This window comes from Sparus aurata, unplaced genomic scaffold, assembly GCF_900880675.1.
Source record: "Sparus aurata unplaced genomic scaffold, fSpaAur1.1, whole genome shotgun sequence".
In the NCBI taxonomy this organism is placed as follows: Eukaryota; Metazoa; Chordata; class Actinopteri; order Spariformes; family Sparidae; genus Sparus; species Sparus aurata.
In genome coordinates, this window is record NW_022045101.1 from 112164 (window position 1) to 132528 (window position 20365).

The 20365-nt window shown below is 39.1% G+C and overlaps 1 protein-coding gene and 1 long non-coding RNA gene across 2 annotated transcripts; both read left to right on the forward strand.

Annotated features, from left to right (window-relative positions):
• Positions 1–4139: 4139 nt before the first annotated feature.
• On the forward strand, positions 4140–5597 carry LOC115577546 (uncharacterized). The gene is made up of 3 exons (XR_003983191.1): positions 4140–4163; positions 4981–5088; positions 5334–5597. It is a non-coding gene; the product is annotated as an uncharacterized LOC115577546 (long non-coding RNA).
• Positions 5598–9291: 3694 nt separating this feature from the next.
• Positions 9292–16937, forward strand: LOC115577535 (major histocompatibility complex class I-related gene protein-like). The gene is made up of 8 exons (XM_030410424.1): positions 9292–9295; positions 12181–12216; positions 12525–12788; positions 13089–13364; positions 14790–15092; positions 15179–15280; positions 15516–15533; positions 16378–16937. Exons 1-8 carry the CDS (start codon positions 9292–9294, stop codon positions 16458–16460), a joined length of 1086 nt encoding a protein of 361 aa, XP_030266284.1. The 3' UTR covers positions 16461–16937.
• Positions 16938–20365: the final 3428 nt, after the last annotated feature.

A 20365-nucleotide genomic window follows, 5' to 3' on the forward strand; every position in this document is an offset into this window, starting at 1 on the left:
GCACTAAAATCGTCATATCAAGCTGCAAGCAGGATTCTTGTCACATCTATGACACAACAACAAAAAACAACAGTGCTCACTTAGAGTGGTGTGGATTTTAAGCACAAGACAAAACAAAACAAGCCATTCTCAGATGCAGAAATAATAAAAGAATGCATGACTGAAGTGATAGACACAATGTTTCAAGGCAAACAAAAAGAGGAAATATTCAACTATGTATTTTTATTCATGTCAAAATGGAAATTTTGTTCTGAATATTACAGTATTATTGAACATTAATACATGGAACTTTGAGTCACTGAAAAAAATCTTTATGGCCCTTCAAGATTTGTATTTCAGTACCCCTGGTCTTACGAATACCTGGCCTGGTGATTGGACAAATTATCATTTCCTCCTCCCCTATTGTCCCCTGACAGCGTCTGGGCCCCGGTGCAGCTGCACTGGTTGCACGGCCGATACTTACACCACTGGCTTCAGTATTGATCAGCTCAGCTGTTTACACAAATGAGCAGTAAAATGAATCAAAGAATGAAAACAGCCAGCAGAGCAATGTTTGAATTAAGAGAAAACAACACTTTATAACTGTTAAATTAACCACATACTGTACAATCAACTCTGGATGAAATGTACTGATCAACCTGTACAGAGAACAACTTCCTCTGTCCTCAGACCCTCGAATCAAGTCAGGAAAAAACATAATACCATAGACAGTGTGAACTTTATAGTGTTTTTAATCTTCTTTCTGTCGTTGTTGTTTTTTGATGAAATCATGAATGATACCATAACATTATATTGAACTATTTCCTGATTGTATTAATGTCTATTGATGATATATTGATGTTGTATTGATAATATTCCCTCAGAATTGTCTAAAATGATTGTCAGCTGTCTTATATATGAAAAGTAGTCACACAAACAGTCTCTTCATACATCTGAGAAAAATACATTTAGTAAAACATTATTTATTGTCAACATTTTAACTGTTAATTCATTAGTACTGAAGGATGCAGTTCTTCAGAGTGATGAATCATTATTTGATAACATATGATAGTCGTGTGTTTTCTTCACATTTAGGGCAATGCATTTATATTGATTCATATTTAAATCAATCAGTGTTTATGCATCATATAGCCTTCTATTGAGGCCAGTCCACATGAGGACACGCCCACCTCAGTCTGGTGATGATGAGTGCGATCGCCAGTGACACATATGGAGTGTCTGTCCACACACACTTCATATTTATATTTTCACTTAGTATCATATTTATGATTAGTGTTATTTATAAGCTCCTTTGTTTGTCCTGCAGTGCTACACTCCCTGAAGTATTTCATAACTGCATCAACTGGAATCCAAAACCTCTCAGAGGTTGTGGGGAGAGTAGAAGTTGATGAACATCTGTTGTTATCCTGTGACAGCAACAAGAAGGTGGATGTGAAGGACATTGTTAAATCATTCTACATAAAGTATCCTGAGGTGTTGGAGCGGTACAGACAAAAATGTTTCCAGGTTTGGCCAAACACCTACAAAGCCTTTATTCACAGTTTGATGAGTCTCTTCAACCAAAGTGGAGGTACAGTATGTAACATGTTATAGCCTGTTTAACTTTTAACTGTTCTGCATCTTAGTTGTAAAGTGACCCAGGGCCTCAAGATACCAATCAGTTCAAACTCTAACATCATTTTACACATAACCTGAAATAGAGATTCATGTAAAGTAAACCATCATATCAGTTTGTCTTCAGTGGTCCAGCCACTACCTGTCATTCATCATGTCAACATTAATCAGCTGCTAGTTAGACTTGTTGCTGAAGCTGTTAAACACAAACTAATGATAATAATCTGATTCATGAACACACAACTAAAAAACAGCAGTCATCACACAATGTACAATGTTTTTAAGATCATCTTTCCACTGAATGTTTCATCTGTGAATCAGTGTTAATTACAGTCTCTGTCTCTGTCTCAGGTGTCCATGTTGTACAAGAGACAGGAGGCTGTGAGTGGGATGATGAGACTGAAGAGGTCAAAGGTTTCTGTCAGTTTGGTTATGATGGAGAAGATCTCATGGCGCTGGATCCGAATACATTTACATGGATCGCTCTAAGACCTGAGGCTGTCATCGCCAAACCGATAGTGGAAGCCGATCCATTTTTAGGAGGACAGTCTAAACGTAGTTTAACTCACTATTGTCCAGAATGTTTGAAGACGTATGTGGAGGAGTTGAAGGAGATTCTGCTGAGAACAGGTAGGATCACCTGACCTGATGTAGTTTATTAGACGCAGTGATCTTCATATAGGCTGCTCAGACTGAACTGTCATTGTTTTAGTCCTGACCAATCACAGACATCTTTGGGTGACATTACTCTATGGGGCGCCGATTGTAAACTTCTGCATGCTTAAATAACAAGCTTTCGCCACATTTAGCAAGAAACCACATTTGAAAAAAAATAATGTCAATTTTAAAATGTTACTTTTGACCAGATTTACAGCAATATTTATGAACTTTGTGATATTTACTTCTCTTGTAACAATATAATGTCAATGTTAAATCGAAATAAAAAATCTAAATGTTAAATCTGAAGGTTAAATCTAAACCTGTTAAGAAACATTGGTAGGGCCGTTTTGGAGGCAATACAGAGGTTCAGCAATGCGTCTGCAACAACAGAGACAGTAGCCCTTTTGACTGAGTCGCCGCATTATCCCTGCAGCGGTGGTTCGCCAATTCTCCGTTTGGCGAAGCAGCTTGATGTTTGGTGGGTCAGGGTCTCAATCCCAACACATCATAACAGCATCTATATGATTATAAACTGTCAGCAGATTCATGTTTGGATTAACAGGAGGACACCTGGGAAAACACCTTGAAAAACTACACACAGACTCTTTAGGAGTCGTAGCGCCAGATTTCTGTGTGAATTACACGCCGGCGCTGCTTGGCTCTGTGTGAACAACCAATGGCAGAGAATTGTTGAACTGCCGCTGCAACGATATGTGTCTCTGTGTGAAAAGTGCTAGCAACAGCTACAGCATCAACCACAGCAGAGCCACCACGGCACTTGGTAGCTTTTATTTTGGTACTTCCTGTGACAAGCAGTGTGAATTTGCATATTAAATGCATATACTAAATATTTAGTTTCACCCGTGACATTTATATTTAACATTTAGCATTTACATTCAAATTTAACATTTATATTTATGTTTAACATTTATATTTATATTTAAAATTTCTATTTGAAATTTCTATTTAACATTTATATTTCTATTTAGATTCAACATTTAGATTTAACATTTATCATTTATATTTAAATTTAACATTTATATTCATATTTATATTTAGATTCAACATTTATATTTAACATTCAACATTTAGATTTACATTTTTTTACATTTAGATATACTTTTGATTAAACATTCACATTATATTTGTACAAAAGAAGTAAATATCACAAAGTTCACAAATATTGCTGGAAATCTGGTCAAAAGTAACATTTTAATATTGACATGTTTTTTAAACGTTGTTTGTTGCTAAATGTGGCAAAAAGTTGCTGCTTATTTTAGCATGCGCAACTTTAAAATCGGTGCCCCATATTACTCACCATCAAAGCTCAGACTGTGATGCCAGAGTTAGTTTAAGGAAAGTGATTTTACATTTGCTTGAAAACACTTTCACACCTTCTGATTCTAAATGTAATGTCTTCATCTTTCCTTTACCTTGTTTCTTTTCCTCTCTCTCCTCTTTAAGGTGGTGGACCACGGAGAGATCCTCCCCAACCACGATGGAACCTTCCAGATGAGTGTTGACCTGAACCTTTCATCAGTCACACCTGAAGACTGGACGAGGTACGACTGTGTGTTTCAGCTCTCTGGTGTGAAGGAGGAAATCATCACCAAACTGGAGAAAGATCGGATCAGAACCAACAAAGGTAAGAGTGAGATCAGAGGGTGCTGAAGGGCAGTGCATGAGAATTTATGCTGGAAAAAAGTAGTAATAATAAACTAATTAATTGTTTTAATTTGTTCTAACCTGCTTCATCTGCACCAGTCTAAATTGATTGTATTCAACAGTGAAGCCCAGTAACATGACCGTCCTCGTCACTGCTGCAGTGGTTGTTCTTGCTCTCATTCTCATCGGTGCTGCTGGATTCATCGTTTACAAAAAGAAGAAAGGTGAGAAAGAAGATTTCAGAAATTTGATTTCAGTCTCTCTGTTTCATTTGAAAAATTTAAATAAGCATCATCATTTTACTATTTGAAGCAACATTAAACTCTGTAAGGCTCAGAGCCTGTGAGTCATGACAGAGTCACTACTGAGATGATGCTGAAGGGGAGTCATAAGAAAATAAACTGCAGATGGTGTCAAACTTCTTCTGTTTCACTTCAAATCTTATGTCAGTCTTTTCTGATGTTGGGGAATTTTGTTTGCCCTGTATCTTTTCTTGTTGGCCTGATTGACTGCTTTTTCCTCTTTAACATACAATTTCTCAGCTGCCATGCTGACTAGGATTGTTGCTGAAGTCCATAGAAACTTCACCACATCCTCATCAGCTGTTGCTTCCCGGCCCTATGCCCACTTCCTTCTGCCTCTCAGCACATTCTTGCAGGCTCTGGGCCGTGTGATCCTTCTCTCGCTTTACTGTGAATAGAAAAACTAGCATTAAGAGTACCATGGTGGTGCATACAGATGCAGCAGCTGGTGGCTCATTCAAACTGTTACTTATTCAACTGTTGTTCTGAGACACATATTGCCGTTGGTAGAAATACATTGAATATCATTGGCAGCAGACTGAGACAAACACTGCCCATAGCATCTTTCTATCATCCAACCTGACCAGGCCTCACACCCCAGAGAGGAAGAGAGTCAGAATAAGAGCCGTGCTCATCCATCTTGGTCTGGCTGCTTCTGGGTAATGTCTGGTCACAGGACAATAAAATGGACAAATGGGACTCGAGGAAATCAGAGACTGTTGTGCTCACCTCTTTATAGATACCTGTCTCCAGCACGACATCATGGCTCCAGCTGCTGCACTTGACGGGCAGACAGTGTCCCAAACAGACAGACCTCTTCTTGTTGCAGCCAGATGCCCTCCATGTCGTGAGTGGAACTTGTTTTATGGGGTGTAACATGAACTTGTGTCAGGATTTCTTAACTGGAGGATACAGTTAAATAAATGGAAACTGATCATAAACAGATCAGTGTCATCATCAGGGCATAATACAGTTGATCTGAAGCTCAATTATCATTTTCCCATCATCACTGAAATGTCAACAGGTTGTAGTTGTTTCTTAAAGGCATGTCAGTGCAGGATAAATGGACTAACAGTGTGTTTGTCCTTACAGCTCCTGACAACAGCTCTGAGCTCTCTGAGAAACTGAATGAAGACACTTGATTTACACAAACAGTCTGGATGACTTCAAATGAGACGGCAAAACTATAAATTCTGTGACATGAACTATTCACATCTCCAGGTGAACAACATGGACATTATATGACAGAGAGCCATATTGTTTCCAGATGAATTCCAGAAATTTAAATAAAATCCTCGCTTACTCTCTCACAGCAAAGTGAAGTAGCTTTGTGTTAAATCCCTGAGAAATGTCATGTGTTTGTAACAATCACAAGACATGGGGAAAAAAAGAGGAAGTCAACATAAAAACAAGTCATATGATTATGAGGAATTAATTCTTAAAAAATCATCTTAATCTTCATCAGAATTGCGTAGATGTGGTTTTATAAGAGATCAAACAAGATAATCCTTTATTGATCACCAGAGGAGAAATTCAGTAAAGACAAAGTAGAAAAAGCACAAATAACGACTTTACACCTTACCTTACCTTTAAACCTTTACACTGATGAACATGAATGAACTTAAATGTGTTGTTCTTTCTTTCTGTGCTGATGTTTGTCTTTTCAATAAAATCCTCACATTTTAAGTTTGGTCCACATGCTCATTTGTGACGACGCTTCAATATATTACCTGAACATTCAGTATTCTCACAGAGGATTTGAATGAGGAGATTGATATCAATGTGAACTCTGAGCAGAGTTAGCTCCCAGACAAGGTTAGCTTAGCTTAGCATGAACACTGAAGTTCGAGATTAAACAGAGAGCCAGTATCTCTGTTAAAGGAGCCTCTGACAACTAAACAGATGAACAACATGGACATTATATGATAGAGAGCCATATTGTTTCCAAATTAATTCCAAAACTTCCAGAAAACCTTCGCAAAAACAATTTTCCCACAGCAAGTACGCCCTGAGAAATCTCACACGTTTTTCTTTAACAATCACAAGACATTGGGTAAAAAAGAGGAAGTCAACAAAATGTCATATGTTAGTCATATGATATAATTATGAGGATTTAACTCTTAAAAACTCATCTTAATCTTCATCAGGATTGTGTAGATGTGGTTTTATAAGAGATAAGATAATCCTTTATTGATCACCAGAGGAGAAATTCAGTTATTGCAGAGTAAAAAGACAAAGTAGAAAAGTAAGCACAAATAACTACATGGTGTCATTGATAGCAGCAAGATACATGATTGACAGAAACCAAGCAACCCAAAACCTGTAGCCTGTTCCTGATAGGTGCATGGAAATATGTGATGTCACATGTTTTTTCCCCCATTAGAGCTCTGCCCACTTCAAACATGCAGCACGTGATTCTGGAGAAACATAGTTGATTGTTGAGTCTCATTCCCAGGTCATCAAATACCAGAGCTTTGGGTCGGGCAGCTGTGAAACTCTCAGCCTCTATTTCATACATGTCTTTGCTGCCATCTAACGGCTGTTTAGTGGTATTATATACAGTATTACAAACAGGGCTGTGACACTTGTATTGTTCTCTGTGGTATTTCTGTCTACTTTAGTTCAGTTGCCACACCTACCAGCACCATGTTTAAATCAAAATATGTTTAAAAAAAAAAATTATTTTACGCTTAACATTTTTAGAATAACTTAAAGAATTTAAATATATTTTTTTTCTTTTGTAAACACTGAAAAGATTGAAAGTCTGATGAAGATGAAGTCAAGAAAAGAGTTTTCTCTTATATCAGTGAGATTAAATTAGTGGGCTCCAAACTGTGGAGCTATAAAGAAGAAGGGACACAATCACTGATGACATGTTGCTGGTACATGAGGGTGAATGTAATCCCTGAAACTGTCGAGCTGAAAGGAAAGTTCAGTACTTAACAGTAACATCTGCTGTGTGGAGACATTGTTCACCTGCTGTCTTTTTTTAAAATGTTGCTTCTTAACATATATGACATATATCACTTGTTATCGTTTATTTGTACATCTTGGGTTTTAATTACTGTTTAAAGAATAAATTGTCATTAATATATTTATTTCTTACCACTGATATTTATGTTATTGTGTATTTACTAAGTTCTCCTTGTGGTTATAATAATTTCAGTTCATTCGTTACTGTTCTGCATATTTGCTTGTTGCTCTTGCATTAATAAAGTCTGATAGTATTTTTTCTCACACATTTTCACATTAAAGATGTTTTAATGTTTTTTTGAGTGATCTGAACGCTGTGAGTATAATTCTGGTCTCATGAAAGCACTTCCTGTATCAGGGCTTCATTTTCCTCATCACAGTCAATCAAGTAGCTGAATCAATGTGTCTGATTAGATACACAATACATGTAGATTATTAGTGGTAACTGAGTGAACTTAAGTTAAATGTCTCACTTAAACTTAAGGTGCAATTATTGTATTGTTGGTTGTCATTAATTTAGTTGAGGCTACACAGTGACAGGCAGATGAGCTTTTGACATTTAAGTTCCTTTTATATGTTTTTACAGTGGTATATCCAGGACTCTTATTTTGAAGGGTAACAGTCTGGAAGTGATGTGCTGAACTTGACATGTAAGCAGAATAAAAAGTTGACCCCACACCTGAGGCCTATACTGTTAAGGGGCCTCAACATAGCCCGGCTTTGTGCTCATGATGCAGCTCAACAAAGCCCCAAGTCCCCAATCAGAGTTAAACGGTACTGCGACGGTGGTTATCAACTTACTTTGTCAAGTCCGGTTCTCTGCTTTGTGCTCTGCGCGCGTTCACATAAAAGGGGGCATTTGACGTCATATTATTCTACTTCTGTGTGAAAATGGATCGATCCCGGGCCACATATTTTACTCAAGATGAGCAGATTCTTATTATGCAAGGCTATGAAGAAGTCAAAGAAACCATCATGGCAAAAAGTAACACTGTCGCCGCCAATAGAGCGAGGGAGGGCTGCTGGCAGAAAATTGCTGACCGTGTAAATGCGCAAGTTAACAATGATTAATATTATGATCAATATTATATTAAGCCCTTAGTGTTTTAATTTCTGAAAGCTGAACATTGTGCAACTTTTATATATTAACCCTCATCCATTTAAAAATAAATAAACTGAAGCAACAACTATCTTTTTTTCATTTTTGAATGATGTCTATATTATTTTCACATTTTACTGATCTCAGTTATAGAATGCGTGTGTGTGTTTTATTGAAAGCGAGGCTGAGTGTGCGTAGGCTATACATGTTCAGTGTTTTTTTTTTTTGTATTACTGTGTCGGGATGAACAAGCAAATGTAGCTACTGTCCCTGTACAATGACAATAAAGAGCTTTTTGACGGTGAAAATAGCTCAAGCCTGTAAGATTTGTGTTTGGGCATACACTGCCATACAACGGGTGAAACATTGGTCAGTTCATCAGTTTATTCATGGCCACATCAAAGAAATAATTAACTTTACCCATTATCTGTGACAAATAAATACTAGGTTGGCCTAACTAATATTTCATATTGCATTTTATTAAGATGTGGAAGCAGCAGTCGGACATGGCAGCAAGTTAGAGCCAGATACAAAAACATCATTCAAAGTGGTAAGTAGCCAAGCTGCCCCATCATTTTGTCAGTGTGTGGATAATATACTGTATCCCATTTTATTTTAATATCATCACTATCTTAAGCCAACAGGAAGAAGAATGAAAAGAGGAAGACTGATGGTCAATTGATGGTCACAAGTCATCTGTTAACGGGATTTCTGGTTAAATTTAAAGAGAGCACTGCACAAAGGTGGAAAGCATAAAGAGATTCCTTTAAAAAGACCTATAATGCAACTGGATATTTCACTCATGTGAAAAGTCTGTTTAGACGATATTGTGTGCCACTGATAAAAGCCTATACATTCACTGTGCATGTGCTACCGATCACCTGCAGAAATTATTTTTGAGATTTCACCTGCACATTGATGCTGTGGATGGATTTGCGGTTGACATAGTCAGCCTCATGTTCCCCCAGGGGCCCCGTGATGGGTACATGTGTGCAGTCCACAGCACCAATGATCCTGGGGAATCCTAGTTACATATATTATATGTAACTATATATTAGATTTCATTATGCAAGCAAGTAATACTGATGATGTAGAGGGGTATGAAAGTACATTACCAGATATTTTATAGAATCCTTCCTTAACAAGCATTGTGCTCAAATGACTTGGGAACACTACAAACATATTCAGCTTCTCAGTAAGAGCAAGAACCACTTTGCGGATGGCGCAACTCGCAGTGTTCTTGCTCAGATTTTCTGCATCACCAATTGAATGTAAGTAGGTTCCCGTGGCAAAAAAACAAAGGGCTTCACAAACAGTTTACCCGACAGTGAGCGAACAGCTTCTTCGAGTGGCATTCCTGACACTCGGCTCAATGAGAGAGCAAATGTACCGTATTCCCTCGGCTGAAAATCTATATCGCTCATAGAGAATTTCATCAGGAAATGCCAGCGGATCAGCGTGATCTCGAAGAAGCCGCTCACGTCGTCGTGCTGCCCGAATTATTCTTGCTCCCAGGTCCACCAGGTTCTCAATGAATGGTGACGCCATCTCCGAATGAGTTACACAGTGAAACTGCGGCACTTTTATAGCCGATTTAAAGCTTAAACTCTGAACATAACCTGGTCGGGACCAGGTTATGAGCTAAGCATAAGTTACCATGGTGATCAGAGCATGTGGGCGGAGCTGAGCGGCAAAAATTTCCGCTCCCCGCTTATGTGGGTGTTCGCTCCTTCGCTCCATCGCTCAAAGTCATACCAGACAGCTCCGCTCAAAGACCGCTCTCCGCTCACCTAACATTTCATTCGCGCCACACTTGCTCAAATTTAAAAGAGGGAGCAATTCCTGACATTGCACGTTGTTAGTTGGCTGCCGCGGTCTTCTCGTAAAAAAAGCGCCTCCGGCTGACGGTGACGAGCGTCCGTCCCCCGGCTGACGGTGCGCCTGTCTGCTTGCTTTTCGAAATATTTTTACAAACTCCATCTCTCAACGAATGACCTCCTTGAAGGCACACGTGAGTCTGTGTGGACAGTATCGGAGCGGAACTGGAGCGAAACGGAACCATCGCTCTGGCTTTTGGATTAAAAACTGCTCTGCGCTCCAACTATATTTCGCACACTCCGCTCCCCGCTCGCTCCGCTCACATGCCCTGATGGTGATCTCAACATACCTCGCTAACCCGCTAAACTGGCTTCGCAGTACACCCCTCTGGTGTCCTCTGTTACCTTGGATACAAACCTGCACGTGTGCGGCAGGCTCCTCTGTGGGGGCTAGGGTTGCCAACTGTCCCTTGGAAAACGGAATCGTCCCATATTTAGAAACAAAGTTACGTGTCCCGTATTGAGCTGAAAAGGGACGCACTTTGTCCCGTATATCCGTGAGAATCAAAATGGTCTTTAAAATGTCAATGGAATCAATGAATGACAGGGCGTTTTATATGAAAATATACGGTAATCTTACTGCCGGCCCTCTCCTGCTCTGTGACCAATGAGCTGACAGCACACTCACACACAATAACAATGCAGAATCCGGCTCTTCTCATTGGTCGAGGCACTGTTGCTTGCAAGAAGATACCGGAAGACAAGAGACTGAGGCAACTGGCAAAACAATCATGCATGGCTCACAACGACACAGGTTCACAGGACACTGCAGACGGTACGCTTTCCACCATGAGCAGTAACGTTACTGAAAAAGAAAAGGCTGCAAAAATACAGACTCGAATGAGAAAAAGAAAACATGGCTGGAAAAAGTGTAGATAATGTCTGCTGGCCCACTTTTTCTATAGCCCATGGTGAACTGTTTGACGTGAAACAGCATGCATCTAGTGGCCTACACGTGAGGGACAACCAGGTGGACCCTTGACTGGTTTGTTGTCCACCAGGCAACACCAGAGGTAGATATGGTATGTAGAAAAAATAAGAATTTTTAAGTCTAACAAATGTCAGTGTTTTGTGGCCAAAAAAATCTTTAGTGTAATAAACACATACAATTGATAGATGAATACATAACATAGATGTACATAAAAGTAATACATAGATGAATAATAGATAAAGAATACACACTATGCTATATACATACATATATACAACCTCGCACATGTCAGTTCAAACAGTCCATAGATAGATGTGATGTGCATAATTTGTACTGCACAGGCAGTTGTGTAGTTCACTACACATGAATATATATCAGTAAGAAAGTAACAACTTTCTATTGTTTTCTGTTATTTTATACTGTTTTCAGTTAAGCAGGACAGTTCTGTTAAATAAATAAATATTTATTTTATTCTGTCAAGTTAAGCAGGATAGATTTCTGTTAAAAATTTATTTTATTTTGCACAAAAAAATAAATTGTTGAATAATATTGTTTTCTATGTATTCGTGTCACTCAAAAACATGCATCAAACTAAATTCACATAATTCTCATTTGAATCAAATTATTTTGAAATTGTTTCACACACAAAAAAGACAACAAAAAAAAGATACCAAGCCGTCTGGGGGGGGGGGGCGGTCCCTTTTTCAGGGAGTTGGCAACCCTGGTGGGGGCGGTGCTTTGAAAGCAGCGGAGCAGTGAGAGAGAAGGACTGACCTGGGAGCTGTATCATTCAAACATTCTGGCTAAGTCCATGTTTTTCTCAAATCTCCAGACTGCAGCTTTAATATAAGGACTATGTGAGAAGTGTCGGTCAGGACCGGATCACTTGCAGGCGGTCTGATATATTGTTGTTATTGTGTTGGACTTCAGCTTTAACTCAGTCGTGAAACGTGGGACAGAAACTCTCTCCTCCCTCTGCCAGGATAAACAACAGGAAACAGCTGATCCAGCTCAGTCCTTCACTCACTCGTCTTCATCAAATCAAGATGAGAACGTTATTGTTGTTGCTTCTCTTCTGTCACGTTTCATCAGCAGGTAAGATCACATTTTAAACCTTTAAACTCTTTAATCTTCACAGTCCACTCGACTCTTTCCTCCGAGTTTAGTTTCACTTTTGCTGACTGTTTTAACTGAATCATTCTGATGTCATCATATTTCTGAGTGGTGATGATGAGTGTGTTTATACTGATTGGAGGCTGTTTGTTCTGCACATTACATTTAAAACTGTATCATGTTGATCCTTCACAGCAAACACACACAAAAACACACATCATATTTATATTTTCTCTTAGCATCATATTTATGATTTGTGTTATTTATAGGCTCCTTTATTTGTCCTGCAGTGCTACACTCCCTGAAGTATTTCATCACTGCATCAACTGGAATCCCAAACATTCCAGAAGTCGTGGCAACACTAGAAGTTGATGAACTTCTGATTGGGTCCTGTGACAGCAACAAGAAGGTGGATGTAAAGGACATTGCTAAATCATTCTTCATAAAGTATCCTGAGCAGTTGGAGTGGTACAGACAAAAATGTTTCCAGGTTTGGCCAAACACCTTCAAAGCCTTCACTTACAGTTTGATGCGTCTCTACAACCAAAGTGGAGGTACAGTATGTAACATGTTATAGTCTGTTTAACTTTTTACTGTTCTGCATCTTAGTTGTAAAGTGACCCAGGGCCTTGTGGTTTCTGGGATTCTCTTCTTTAAGGTGTCGGCGTGTAGTTTGATCATAAAAGGAATCTGCGGAGGCAAGGCTCAGAAATATGATGAAGTCAGTATGAGTCAGTTAAAACAGTCTGATCAAATTTAAACAAAAGTGAAACTAAACTCAGAGGAAATATTCAAGTGGACTGAATGTTTCATCTGTGAATCAGTGTTAATTACAGTCTCTGTCTCTGTCTCAGGTGTCCATGTTTTACAAGAGACGGGAGGCTGTGAGTGGGATGATGAGACTGAAGAGGTCAAAGGTTTCTCTCAGTTTGGTTATGATGGAGAAGACTTCATGGTACTGGATCTGAATACATTTACATGGATCGCTCTAAGACCTGAGGCTGTCATCGCCAAACCAATATTGGAAGCTGATCCATTTTTAAGAGGACACTCTAACCGTACTTTAACTCATTTTTGTCCAGACTGTCTGAAGACATATGTGAAGGATTTGAAGAACATTCTGACAACAGGTAGGATCACCTGACCTGATGTAGTTTATTAGACACATTGATCTTCATATAGGCTGCTCAGACTGAACTGTCATTGTATTATTAATCCAACCTGTCTGACATCAGCTTTTTTGTAGTGGTTACATTTGTTTTAGTCCTGACCAATCACAGACATCTTTGGGTGACATCACTCACCATCAAAGCTCAGACTGTGATGTCACAGTTAGTTTAAGGAAAGTGATTTAACAGTTTCAGTGTTTCACAATAGAAATAGTTCCACTGAACATTGACACTGTGATTGACGACCTGACTGTGAATCATAAGAACAGACAGACATTGTTCTTCTCTGACTGTAGTGAGTGTCTTTAGTGGTGGTGTAGTTCCCTCCTCTGTCTGTATACAGATCATGTGGAGGCTGTGTAGCAGATGTGTTGTCATGTACCCTGTCATTATTACACTGTGGTCTGGATACATGGAGCACATTACTTGGCCACCATCAACACTGTCCTTCTGCTTTTTATAAAAATTAATATTTAGTCAACCGACACTATTACAAACTGTCACAAGCACATGACATGTTTCACATCATGCTGCTGGTTTCACACTATTCCCCTCATCAACAGTTTGCAGCAGTGATGTGCCAACAAACATAGTATTGTAACAAAATAGTGCAGACGAAGTCTGCTAGCAAGTAAAAAAGGATGTATATGATGCATCATTTTTAATATTTTAAAAGGTTTGCAGATGTTAAGCAACGAAATATTTCCAATAAATTTTTTTGGCATATGAAGTAATAATAACTTAAGTTCAGAAACTAGATCATGCCTCCCCTGGCTAATTTGCCACTTGAGCCATCTAACCAAAACCACCTGGGCCCCTTTAATGCAACACCTGTGCCTTTCCAATCCATTCAGCCATGCAGACCTATATAGGCAAGCCTAACCCTTTTTCTCCCGTTCATCTCAAGTTTTCACAGTCCTCCTCCCCAGACCCTCTACTTCTCCTTTATACTCCCCCACAGAACCACTAAGCAGGCCAGCTTTCGACATCGCTGTCCCACAGCAAGAAGACATGGACACCAGCCGTTCCAGCACAGGAACTCTGGAGGGGTAATGAAGCAGCACAAATCAAGATGCGTGCTCATCGACTGACCCCTCTGAGTCTCAAACTGCCTGATCCTAGATGGACCAGAAACTCTACAACCGTAGACGATCCCCTCTCCTGCCTTCCTTCATCCACCTACCTCGAACCCTTTCTCCCTACCCTTATCAAGCCTTCCATCAATTAGATAAAAGTACCTTTACACTCAACGATGGCGTGGTCTTTTTTTAGTGAATTATACGAAAGCACTTTCACACCTGTTATTGATTCAGAATGTAATTTCTTCATCTTACCTTATTTCTTTTCCTCTCTCTCCTCTTTAATATCTCTCTCTTTCCTCTCCAGAGCTTCCCTCAGTGTCTCTCCTCCAGAAGACTCCCTCCTCTCCAGTCAGCTGCCTCGCTACAGGTTTCTACCCTCACAGAGCCTCACTCGTCTGGAGGAAAGATGGAGAGGAGCTTCATGAGGAGGTGGACCACGGAGAGATCCTCCCCAACCACGATGGAACCTTCCAGATGAGTGTTGACCTGAACCTTTCATCAGTCACACCTGAAGACTGGACGAGGTACGACTGTGTGTTTCAGCTCTCTGGTGTGAACGAGGACATCATCACCAAACTGGAGAAAGATCGGATCAGAACCAACGAAAGTAAGAGTGAGATCAGAGGGTGCTGAAGGGGAGTGCATGGGAACAACAACAAAACAGTAATAATAAACTATCATTGTATTCAACAGTGAAGCCCAGTAACATGACCGTCCTCGTCACTGCTGCAGTGGTTGTTCTTGCTCTCATTCTCATCGGTGCTGCTGGATTCATCGTTTACAAAAAGAAGAAAGGTGAGAGAGAAAAAGGAAAGATTTCACTACTTTGATTTCAGTCTTTCAGTTGATTTCTTTTAGTTAGGTTGCAAAATGAAAACAAGTATCAGAGAAAGTAAATACAGTCAGCACTAAACAGACTGAGTATAAACAGATACTCAGTCTGAGTGAGTAGAAGAGAGGAATAAAGTGACTAAAGATAATCTGGCATTTACAACTGTGACTGAAATTATTTGTCTTGTTCTGATTTCAGCCATCAGCCCTCCATCTTGTCAGTAAAACTTACTTTGGTTCTATTTCAGCTAGTGAGCGACCGATTATACCGATATATCGGGGCCCGATAGAATGGCCCAATTTCTATTGGGGGTTCTATCGCATCGGTGAAATGTTGCGCCGATAGAAAAAAAAGTGTGAGAATGACAAAAGCACGCGCTGGTGTACTGATTCATTTTGTCCAGTGGGGCGCGCTGAGCTCAGCCAGAGACTTTGGCTCAGCTCACATTTCAGTGAAGTGCCTCCCCCATGCTACACCACGAAACCTCCCGACCTGTTGGGTGCAAATGCAGAGAAGCTATGCTTCCTGTATTACAACCTGCCACACACTGACTGACAGCATGTTGTTTTTTTAGATTTGTTTATTTATTTTTATTTATTTATTGAAAGTTCTGCTACATTATTTTATTTATTTTTGTTTGTGTGCCAATCTGCACTTTTTCTCAGCTTGACTGAACAAGTTCAAATGTTAAATGTCATTTTAAAAAAGTCTGTTAAATGTTAAAAGTCTTGAATAAAGACATTGGTTTAAGAAAGCATCTGTCTGTACTACTGTCACTGTGACTGTACTATTGCATAATCATATTGTGCAAAATCTATGCACAATCCAAGGCCTGTTTTCATTCCAGCTCAAAAACTCACTATATCGGTTGCATATCGGCTATCGGTGATTGCACCCCTTCTAATATCGGCTATCGTTATCGGGCCAAAAAATCCCTATCGGACGGACACTAATTTCAGCTGATCTGACTCACACTTCGTGTTTTAGATTAAAACCTGTGTCACATTATTGTGCAGATTAACCTTTTCAACACTGTTTCCTGTATTTATTGTTTGAGCAGCTCAACAACAGACACCTACCAACAAAGACACCAGTGACTCTTCTGATAACACTTTATCTACTACAGAAGGAGAGAGGAATTGAAGCTGATGAATCCAAATCCGAATGACAAACACACTGAGTCTTCTGGTCATGAAGGTGAAAAGGCAGAAAATAACATATAAAAAGGACTGATTGAAAAGGTGGGACTGTTCTATGTTCCATGGTTCTGACTGGGTGTTTGATTGTTGTTTTCTTCCTCTAATGATGTACAGCTGAGGTGATGCCAGATGATGCAGCTCTAATTATCATTAAGTAAGAGAGACTTAGGGAAAACTACACCTCACCATGTGAAGAGACAGTAATGTAAGATGGTTTGGACTCTGCTGTCCACTTACATCTCATGGAGAAACATCATTCCTTTAAGGACAACCATATAAACATCTTGGCCTAAGAAGATCCTTATCACCCACCTACAAGCTGTACTGAGTTCTCTCTCCGGACAGCTTTACAACCATTCACACCTGGACTCACCTAGCCTTAGAAACCCACATGAAGGCCAGTTTGAACGACAAACCACAAGTGGCCCTAACAACTCTGAAACTCAGAGTTCAAAAGTGTCCTTAACGACTCTGTAAGGACACTCCCACACAGAGTTTAAAAGCCTGAAGCTCTCCTCCAGTTAGTTAGAACTGTAGAAGCCTCTTGGGTGAGACGTGGTACTGAACCAAGTCCAGTTGCCAACAATACAGCACCTGATTTGTTGGTGTGCTGTCAGTTGTCTGCGTAGAGTAAATTGAAGTACTGACCCGTTCTGTGTTCTTTCTGTTACAAATAGTTTGTTTTTAAGGAGTTGTTAATGAACAATTTAAGCATGAAAGAGATGACAATCCAACCGTTTCACTCGACCAGTATGAAGTGATCAGACTGGCTACATCGGGCCTCTTCAGCTACTTCTTTTGAAAGGCTGGATTTGGAGAAAATTAAGTGCCGAGGAGCCGGACTTTTACGTTTCCTGTATCTGACCTGCTCTGAATGTAATGGTGTTAAAAAAATGCACTTTCTATGTTTTTTTTTCTCCACTTAGTGTGTTAGTTTCACAGCAAAAAGAAAAAAGAAACACACTTTGAAATTAATTATTTTTGTGACTAGCAACAGAAAAAACTAATGAATATTAATAAATGTCACATCTGTCATTTACTGTGTTTACATCCTGTTGTTACTTTTATTCACTTGTGTTTTTTAAATTGTTTCCGACAACAATTCTTACACGTTGCACCTTAAAAACCTTAAAAACCTTAACTTGGAGAGAAGTCATACTGCAGAGTTTCTGCTGTTTGTTGTTTGTTTGGCTGAGTGAAGGATTTAAAGGCAGCTTAAAGATGTTGAGGTCAGGGTTAGAGAATAGTGTCTCCTGTCAGAGGGCTCAGTAGATTTGTAGTGGACCAGTCTGATACCCACTGCAGTTCAATGATGGTCCAAACATCATTCAGCATGAATACTGTGAAACCAACTGTTGGCACATTTTGATTGTTGATGAATTTTCCTTCTGATCTGATCTGATCTGATTAACCAGGTGAGGAAGGAGATTCAAAATATGTGATGCTATACGTTGAAGTGTTTGATGAAGCTCATTAGTCCGTCTTTACAGGCCGACTTTAATTACAAACTATTCTAACTCTAACTGAACAACTTGTACATTGATTAGATTATAGAAAACATGTATAGTAATTATGTAATAAGACACTTATGCTGTGACAGAAGATTATCTTTCTGAAGAAAACATGTAAGAATCATAAACTTGTGTTTGTCACAGAGATTATTTTCTGTGTTTCTTTCTACAGTCTAATCAAAAACTCCTGTAGACTTCTGGTGTAGGAACCAGGGTGATGCTAACTTCAGGATTAGCCTCCAAGAATAGTTTATTGCCGCATCACTCTATAGATGGAGAATATGGAGTTTGGTCTATCATGGAGCCAGTGCGTCTCTCATAAGAGCATGAATGTTGATAAATATTCCTTTACATGTGTTTGTCCCTTAATTAAGATAATAACACTTGCATATTAAGTATGTCATTATATACAATATTTAAATTTAGGTAAGTGACAGTTAAGTGATGTTACTCTACTTCACACTTGGCAGGTTTGTTGCTGAGAACTGAAGGAAGTGTAGTGTCAGATTTTGCCAATTCTCAACATATTTAACATGAATACATTTTGACTGAACAGAATGATGTATGTCCATATGTAATATATACCATGTCGCTCTCTCTCTCTCTCTGCCATACCTTTTCATGTTCAAATTAAAAAGCTGTTGTTGTGATCTACTTTACACAGGCTGCTGTGTGTGTGTGTTTGTGTATAAGTGTGTGAAGTCACTAGCAACATGCCAGACTCCCTTACAAATCCAGTGATTTTAAGAGTTGTTGCATCATGAGGAGAAATTTAACAAACTCTGTCAAACGGCTGCAGCAAATTTTAAATCATTGATGCCTTCTTGTGAATTCGGCATTAAGTACAAAACATTTAGATGTTTATTTCTTTGTAAAAAGTATCACCATCGCTGTAAAAGTCTGTTACTTCTTGGCGACAGAAGAAAGCAGAGAGTTTCCGGACTCCCTTTAAAAAAGCCTAATTTTGAGACATGTTGCGTTGAGAAAACTGTATACATTTTGTGAAAAGCTGTATACAACACATTCTTTAATATTTTAGCCTACTTGTTTATTTGTTAATGTTTTACATGAATATATTTCTTTCTTTGTGTAAAAAACATGTATCTGTTTGTTGTAATGAGCATTGGTCACTCAAGATGAAGCTGGAACACATGATGAGCAACAGTGACAACAGGCTCAACTACACCAATAAGGCACATTCAAATTAAAACTTTTCACAGGCTTCATGGACATTTATTAATTATTTTACAGTCACATATTACACAATAATATCTACATGTAATGCAACAGTATGACAGATTTGATGATAACACACAGGCTTCTTGACTTTTATTGCTCAAACTGTTCAGATCACAGAGTGTTGTGGTGCTGAGACTCCAGTCATGAAGGGCTGCTGTATCTTTATAAGCCACCAGATGTCAATATGCTGCAGAGTTTGAAGCCCAAAAGCTCCATAAGGCTTCATCCACCTCTCTCTAGTTCAGACTCACTGAATGAGTGACTGTACAAAAATGTATTGTGGTGGGGGTGAATCAGTACAGTCCCTGAAAAAGAACTCGCTTTTACCTAAATTGTGCATTGACAATGTCCTCTAACAACTTTTATCATGTGGCACAGTCATTACGTACAGCTACAGCCCTTAGTGCTGTTTAAAGGAGCTGATAATAGGTCACACCTGAAGGTATTCTTAGTCCCCAACTATACAGGAATGACTTTGACACATTTTTACATCAAATAGATATTTAAGAGACCCATGGGAATGAATAAAATATTATTAGATCTCATGCAGAGATTATTAGATGGTCTTTAGAATCATTCACCAAAAAGTGTCTCAAGTCAGCTGATTCTACCATCACACAGTTTAACCACAAAACCAGGTGTGACCTGTGGAGGAGCTCAACTTGACACAAGCTTCTCTAAAACATGATTAGTGCAAAGCTGAGGAGTCTCTAAAATATTGACAGCATGATGTTTTTCTGTATCTTTATCATTATGGTTAATGTGTAAAATTAGACGATTATTGATGTACGGTTCATTCATGGTGGGTGATTTAATTCAGTTCAGTTATAGTTTTTTTTAAAGATGTTGTTGTCATAGACACCTTTATTAGCAGTAGACAGAGAGGAAACACGGGAGAGAGAGAGGGGGATGTGACATGCGGCAAAGGACCTCTGGCCGGAATTGAACCAGGGTCAGCTGCGTTTATGGCAAGCGCTCTAACCACTCAACCACTTGCACGCCATTTAATTCAGTTTTAAAACAGATCAGCATGAATGCAGATCTTGGCAACAAGTGTCGCTCACTTGAACTCAAAGACAGACTCAGACAAAACAAATTC

Bases quoted from the DNA above. Each gene is read 5' to 3' on its own strand.
- LOC115577535 (XM_030410424.1), top strand. The intron at 12,217-12,524 runs GTAAGATCACAT...TTTGTCCTGCAG, and splicing joins CTGTCACGTTTCATCAGCAG to TGCTACACTCCCTGAAGTAT. The intron at 12,789-13,088 runs GTACAGTATGTA...TCTCTGTCTCAG, and splicing joins TCTCTACAACCAAAGTGGAG to GTGTCCATGTTTTACAAGAG.